We start from the raw sequence: 7,897 nt of genomic DNA on the forward strand, positions 1-7,897 counted from the left end.
TTGATTTTTTACAGTTTGTCATTTCGATATAAGTGTGAAGGAGTCTTCAGGGGAAGCACCTTCGGGATACGACACTACGGTGTCGACCATCAATCACACACACCGGGCACGTCACTAGACACATAAAACAAACTTTAAGGATATTTGGTATGTAAGAACTTAAGAACCTAGAGGGTTGTACTTACAGTAGTGATAGCAGTGTTCGTCATATGAATGTTGCATGAACTAATCAAACACGTGATTGACGAGAGGTCGTATATATTTAATTTTCAATCCGTAAATTTACAGACTGCATAAACGTGTCATCTGAGCGTTACAACTGCATCACGTGACCGTCCCCTGAGTGTATAAAAGAGAAACGGTTCGAAAAGGAGTTTATCAGACAAACTGTCACAGATACATCTACAACGAAACACTTCCAGAATGATCCTACAAGTAGTACTACTCCTCGCTTGTCTGTCTGGTGCCATTGCCAGCACCAGTGCCTGTTGTCCTCCATCCCGTTTCAACGCATTCCAGTACGTCACCATTGTCAACTCTACGACAAGAATACGTGTAAGTATAGCTTCTGTTAATCTTCCCTGGCTTATGAAGAAACTCTCTTCTTTTCGTAGACTGAATCTGCGTGGGGATGGGCGGTCGGATAGCCTAGAGTTGAAAAAGCTAAGGTGGCGTAAAACCATACGTAGCACACACTGACTGGCATGGCGATATAATGTCATCATATTTTGAAATCATCTTTACCATTATGAAGCAGAAAATTAAAATATAGAAGGAAAGAATTTTTTGACTTGTCATGTTTTGGCACACTCATTGACCGACAGAATGACTGCATTCTTAACAGAGAGGAGTGTTCTCTGAATGCTTGTTGTCTTGCAGTATAGCGCATGAATTGTTATTGTTATAATCGTAACTTATAACGTCAGGGTTTATTTCGCAAATCGGCCCCTGTACCGACAATTGGCATTTTCAACCCACAGGCCCCGAGGGACCACTGAACAACGTTTGTATCTTACCGAACACCTCAATGTTAATTTTGAACTGATTGAAGCATGGCTATCGGATCGTACACTTGTCTGCATGTGTGAATCAAACGATTCAAATCTTCCATCCAGCTGTTTTCCCCGCAAATATGAAGAGGCAAATCTTTTCATAGCCACAGTTAAATTTTGCAGACGAAACAAGAGAAATATATATCTCCCTTCCATCGATTTGCATTCGCAAATTATCGATAATTTCTGTCCATCGGTGTTATGCGTGATAAAGAAGCACTTCCACGAATGAGTTTCTATGGGGACTGGGGTACATTGCAATGTACCTCGCTCGTTAGTGGGGTACATGGAAAATAACAAAAGAGCGCTTAGCCAATCTGAAAAAAATGACATTTATTTGTGAGGTAAAATATACATAAATAAGCTTTGGGGTTTTTCTTTTTATCTTCTTTATTACATCATAGGCTGGTACATAAAACCGCATGGGTAATCGTATCTGTTTCTTATCATTCAGGATGTTTTGTTTTCCACTTAATTTACGTTTTTAAATCTGTATAGAATTGGAAAAGACCAGAGTTCGTGAGATCTGCAGCTGTGTCAGCTTCGCACACTCTAACAACCAATTTAAGCACAAACTAAGGAGTCTGGTGGAAATCTGTGCATAGTGACACCATCACCCGACCCCTATGACGTCACTGTAGGGCTCTGGCGATAGAGTTACGTAACCTGTCTGCGATTTCGTTTGCGGGCGAGAGAGAAGCAGACGGCTTTTAAGCGCTTGGTATTCACTAACCACAAGGTGTTTTTGTTTTTTGGTTTTTTTTAAATGGTGTTTCGCTTATGACTAACCAAAAGTCTTTCATATGCAGTGATAAAAAGAGTACCACAAAATTGAGTTTAGTGGTCCTTTAAGGAAATGTCACAGAACCTATTTGAAAGAAGTACGTGTAATATGATTTGGATTCTCTGACCTCAGCGTCTTTCTCTGACGTTTTAAATCTCAGAAACTGAACCAGAATCAGAGTTGAATTCTTGTAAAATATGTATATGTACTTTTTGTACCAGCCTTCCACGTGGCAAAGTTAAGGAAATCCTTCACTAGTTCCATGGACTTCCTGACTGATAAAATGTTGGGGCAAAGCATTTCCACACGATGTAGATATCCCCATGGACACTAAATTATTTATTTACACGAATGAGAATTTCTTCCCTATTTTCTCTTCATTTCATTAGTATTTCTTGTATCCACGCCTTGATGTCCCTAGAATATTGCTATAAGCTGCGTAAACCCAAACTCACTCAGTCAATATTTATACATGTTTACGATGGTGCCACTGGTTGAACAGGATTCGCTTACTTATATTCGAACACTGACTTCATTACTAATTGATAAACGTTCACACACACACACACACACACACACACACACACACACACGCACACACACACACACACACACACATAGATGTACTGCAATTTCGCTGATTACAACGTCAAAACATACTGAGAGAAATAAATAAAGGAATCACAGAAAAATTCCTTTGTCCAGTTTTACTGTTAATATCTGGCCTAGAGTTAAAACATTTAGAAACAGGTGTGACATTTATCTTCTTCCAGACTGAGTTAGGCATTGCTACGGTATTGTAACGGTTGGGGAGACCAGAAACATGCTTCACACATTTTACCCATGCATGGATTGGAACCTGTGTATTCGGTGTAACAAGGGAACGCTTTAACCACTATGCTACAATACCGTCCCTGTGCAGGGCTGAAGCACTGAAACTGTAATTGGGAGTTCTTGAAATGGCATGACCACCTTTGGATTTGCATGAACCTTTTTCACAAAATGTCTTTATTTATATATTTCTACGATGACATTTCACAACATCTCCTGGACACATGTTTTCAGGGCTTGTACTACATGGTCTACGACGGTCCCAACGAACGATACCTCCTCACCGGCGACCGCCTAAATAATTTATATGACACCACCAAAGTAATCTACGACTACAAGAAGGTGAGGGGACAACCGATGTGCTTTACGACTGAACTTGATTGATTGTTTGTTTGACACCGCACTCGACAATATTCCATCTATTTTGATCGGAAGTGGATCATGCAATCCAGTGATCAACTGCAAGAACATTGATCTTCGCAGTTGGCATACCATGCATGTGTCAACCAAATCTGAGAGACTGGATCCATGGTAAACTATAGCATGGTATCCCAGTGGATAAGAACGATACGGTTTAACTTACTTTTATGTAACCTTTCAATCCTTTGTTTTAAGGGTTAAGATTATTCTCTTAATTATTTTCAATTTCATGACATATGCATCTCTCTTTGATGATAATGATGACTATGAGCCCATGTCATAAAGACTGCTTATTTAACATTTCGAAACAATATTGTTTGTTTACAGGGAATTGCTTACAACATAGACGTGCAGAAACGCTCTTGTACAACATTCCCCCTTCATGGAAAATTCGAGGATCAGGAGAGCGTTTGTGTTCCACGTAAGTCATTTCAAAGTATATATTTCAATGTTCTGTCCATAGATCACAATATTCGATCAAAATTTAGAGTAGACACCCCATTACATTTGAAATTCTCAAGAGTACACTAAAACGGCCGTGTAACGTTAGGAATAGATAGTGTCATCACACCAATAACCACTGGTTTACCCGGCTTAGATCACCTCTCAGCAGAGAATGGGTACTTGGTGAGATAAGTCATGTGACTATTAATCTTCTTGCGCCTTACAGGCAGCTTGGGTTATCCGGGGTAGTAATGATCAGAATGTAAATATATACAAGCACTTAACAGATGAAAATGATTTACGACTTCCTTTAGATTGCAAGAACATTGCTGATCCATTTGTGACCAATAATTTACATTTCGAAGTCTTCCTATAATATTGTGTCAAACACCAAACAAACAAGCAACACACCACCCATATATGAAATGGTCGCATCCTGTCTTGAGTTCAAAATTGCCGCTGTTCATTAAGCGGAAAATGGGTAGCCGGCGGGTGCCGTTGACCATTGTCCTTCTAACGCCGAACGGACAGCTTGGGTTATTCGGGGTAAGAATGAATGTTTTGACTACACGCTTTGGTCAAGATATTAAGTTACATGCACTCAATATAGCATTATTATCTTTATCTGAAGTAATAATGTTCATTCTCAGGCGACGCTGTGTACACCGGCCGCTCAGCCTACGGCTTCGATCAGGGCGCGCTGGATTCATGGTCATATGAATATAACAAGACCCACCCCGACGGGAGGCACCAGAATATCGAGACAACTGTGACGAAGGAAGACTGCATACCAATAATCACCACAACGATCTCAACAGACGCAGCAGGTTGGTATGGCAGAGTTAAGGGGTGAATGAGTGAGTTTGTTTCGTTCTACTCCGCCTTCAGCAATATTCCAGCAACATCACGGCGGGTGACACCAGAAATGGGTTAACGCTTAACCACTAGGTAGGTAAGTATTTGACTGACTGATAGTAGTTAATATTTAGCGTCACATCGCAACATTTCAAAAGCAATAAATTCAGAATGTAAAAACCTGACGTCGATGAACAGCAAAACATGAGTGAGTGAGTTTAGATTTCCCCTTTTGTGGCAAGCATGGGCTGCTTAGGGCCTATTTTTACCCAGGACCTTCACGAGTCAGTAAAATATGTAGTTATGCATTATTATAAAGCTGTCACCGAAGGATAGCAATCGGGCTACAGAACGCCAGAAACTGATCGCCATGATTGAGGCCATATGGACACACATTACTCTTGAAACCTGCATGGACCGCAGCTGGATTTACATAAGCACTTTCGGCAGTATGGATGAGTGAAGGGAAGAGGAGAGTTTAGTGAGTGGGTGTCCGCAATACTTAATGAGTGAGTGATTAAGTGAGCTAACATTAGAACAGTGGTCCAGTAAATATGTCCTTACTAGTAATGTTTTTGTTTGTTAAAATTGGTCTTCACTAACCCATGTTGGTCGTAAGAGGCGACTAACGAGATTTGAATATAGCCGAGAGCGGCGTTAAACAGTAAACAAAAAGTCAAACTAATATGTACTTTCTCTCCAGGAGGAAACTCTCTTCACATACTCGGATACAACGACTTCTATCCAGGCATCAGAGATATCAGCATGTTGGAAATTCCGTCATACTGCCGTGCCTGATACTGTAAGTATACCGAAAATAACGATCACTTTTGTCAGTCCTCTAAGTCCAGTGCACCAGATACTAACATATCACTCAAGAATATACATACAAACATTCACTGTGTGAAAAACAAAATAACAATGGTTCAACGAACATCATATACTCACATTTCTGTAACTAACACAAATGTAATACCAAATACTATACCGGATTAGAGTAGGTCTTCGGATTAGAATTGGTCTTCGGATTAGTAAAACATGATTTATGAGAAGCGACTAACGGGATCCGGTGGTCAGACTCGACTGACTTGGTTGACAGACGTCAATGTTTTCCAAATGCGTAGATTGATGCTTGTGCTGTTGATCACTGGATTGTTTGGTCCAGACGCGATTACAAACATGTAGCTGCAATTTTGCAGATACGGCGTAAAGCTTTGCACTCAATCGCACTATAAGTATCAAATACTTGCTTTTCTTGCTTTGGCAGAGACATAATAAACATATTCTTTTTCTTTGTCACCCATTCAATATTAGACACACTCTTGCGACCCAAAGACAAACATTTGTGAATCAATTCCATACCCTAATATTTTTATTTCAAGACGAGTGGTTGTGTTCGTTACAATAGCACATGGTGTTACATTAGATTAAGCTCATGAATGTGATACAATTTAACATCTAAAAACGCCTTTCGTACAAAAGTACCAGAGTGGTTAATGCGTTCGGTCGTCACGCCGAAGGCCCGGACTCGCTTTTCCACATGGGTACAGTATGTAACTAGAATGTACTTGAGCTTACGTATAATTGTTTTCTGTTTCAGAATATTCCGGAAAAGAAAGACCAGGAACTGTTGTGCACAAATCTCTATGAAAATCTCTAATTTTTATACCAATAAAACAATCAGGGATGGCCATATTCTGCAAATCCGTAGATTTAAATGCAAATTAATTGACCCTGGACCCTTTTATCGTATTTCGCCCTCCATACACCCCCCCCCCCCCCCCCCCTGATTTTTAGCTGAAATTACTTTCACCCCTTGCCATCCCTGTAAAAATAAGAAAAGGCGTTTTACTTTGTATTCATGCTTATCGACAATGCTACATGTCTCAGATTGGGAACCCAGTGAACAACAGCATGAGCATCGAAATCAGCAGGTGGTATACGATGGCATGTGTCAATCAAATCAGTGAGCCTGACCATCTGATCCTGTTAGTCGCCTCTTACGAGCATAAGTCACTGAAGATCAGTTTTAACGCGGACCTTCACGGGTGCTATGTGCAATCATGTGTTTGAATAATTTCCATTTCTACTTAGAAGGCACAAACTCCAGGGAAGTTTACATCACTGTATACATGTACATCGCTAATTAGGGGTGGCTACTCAAGGAAACATTAACTAAAGTAATACCCTGCACACCTAAATCTTCAAGAGTGAGCGAGAAAATTTAATTTTACATCGCTTTCAGCAATATTTAAGCAATGCACCAGAAATGGGTTTCACACGTTGTACCCCTGTTGGGGATCGAACCCGGGTCAGTCATTACCATCGAACACTTTTACAGTGTGGAACCCCAACGAACCTAAATCTTCACGAACAATCAGCATGGGAGCAAATTACCTGAGCGTGTAACACAAGGCAAAACATTGAGAATACAACAATCTCGTTGCCAGTAGACTAGGTTCCGTCCTATTGCCCAACCGGTCATGCAATAACCAGTCCTGAATTTTAGACTAATTAATATATCTGGATTCATAAATATTAATCATTATGATCTGATACATGTAAGCACTTGTATATTGCAACACTACACTCCTTCTGATCCTTTCCAGCACGTCGTACAGCGTGCACTGTCGTGCACTGTCGCAAACCGAATTCATACAAACGGAAACCCGGAAATCTTGGAAATCTCAAAACGAAGCTCAGTCGCTAGAAAGGTTTGGGAGTCTGGTTCGGAAATGACATTACAATATATAAATCTCATTGTGCAGTATAGAACTACATTGAGTAAGCAGAATACATAACAAACACATAACAGGTGTAACCAGAGAGCCAGATGCATTGGGAATCATTTTACGTCCTCATCAAACAGTGACAAGCTGTGACGTCTTGGTTATGGGCTTTAGTCTGTTTACATTGAAAACGTGCAGATGAATTTGACTTTAAGCACAAAAGTAAAAACGTCGAGTAAAGTGGATCACAGAATTGTATACATCTTCTGCTAACAGTTGTTTGAGAAACGATCATAAGTTCAAATCGCTATTCTTGGTTAGTATAACAAGAGCGTAATCACAGTAACTGGAACAGTTAAAAACAGCCACTGTGGTACATGATGAGTGTTGACTTAGACCAACGCTACTACCCATTTCATTGATTGGTGTTTTATTTATTGTGCATACCCCTTGTAGTACAAACCAGTAACAGTCATTCGAACCTATGAAACTTGTTGAGTACAAGTTGAATATAATTCTTACATTTATATGATCAGTTGGCTAGCTAAAATTGTGAGGATTCGCAGTGTTTATTTTCACTTTATTTGATTTCCATTTTTCTTCAACCCAATAATCTCCAACTTAATAAACACTGTTTATTTTCAAATAAAACTTTGTCATTTGGTTAGAATGAACATATTTGAACGTTGTTTTCAAATTATCCGTCAATATTTCTTTTAGAAATTGCAAAATATATTTCTGCATCCTAAAAGGGTGTATGGGGGTTAAGGTCCCCATATATT

General features: G+C 39.8%; 1 protein-coding gene across 1 annotated transcript; it reads left to right on the forward strand.

The window, feature by feature from the left end:
• The first annotated feature begins 379 nt into the window (after window positions 1-379).
• Window positions 380-6,228, forward strand: LOC137268427 (ependymin-related protein 2-like). Its single transcript, XM_067802996.1, has 6 exons — window positions 380-555; window positions 2,902-3,009; window positions 3,415-3,508; window positions 4,182-4,358; window positions 5,090-5,188; window positions 5,987-6,228. The coding sequence occupies exons 1-5, from the start codon at window positions 424-426 to the stop codon at window positions 5,182-5,184; spliced, it is 606 nt and encodes a 201-aa protein (XP_067659097.1). The 5' UTR covers window positions 380-423; the 3' UTR covers window positions 5,185-5,188; window positions 5,987-6,228.
• Window positions 6,229-7,897: the final 1,669 nt, after the last annotated feature.

The sequence above is a fragment of the Haliotis asinina genome, chromosome 16, assembly GCF_037392515.1.
Source record: "Haliotis asinina isolate JCU_RB_2024 chromosome 16, JCU_Hal_asi_v2, whole genome shotgun sequence".
NCBI lineage: Eukaryota > Metazoa > Mollusca > Gastropoda > Lepetellida > Haliotidae > Haliotis > Haliotis asinina.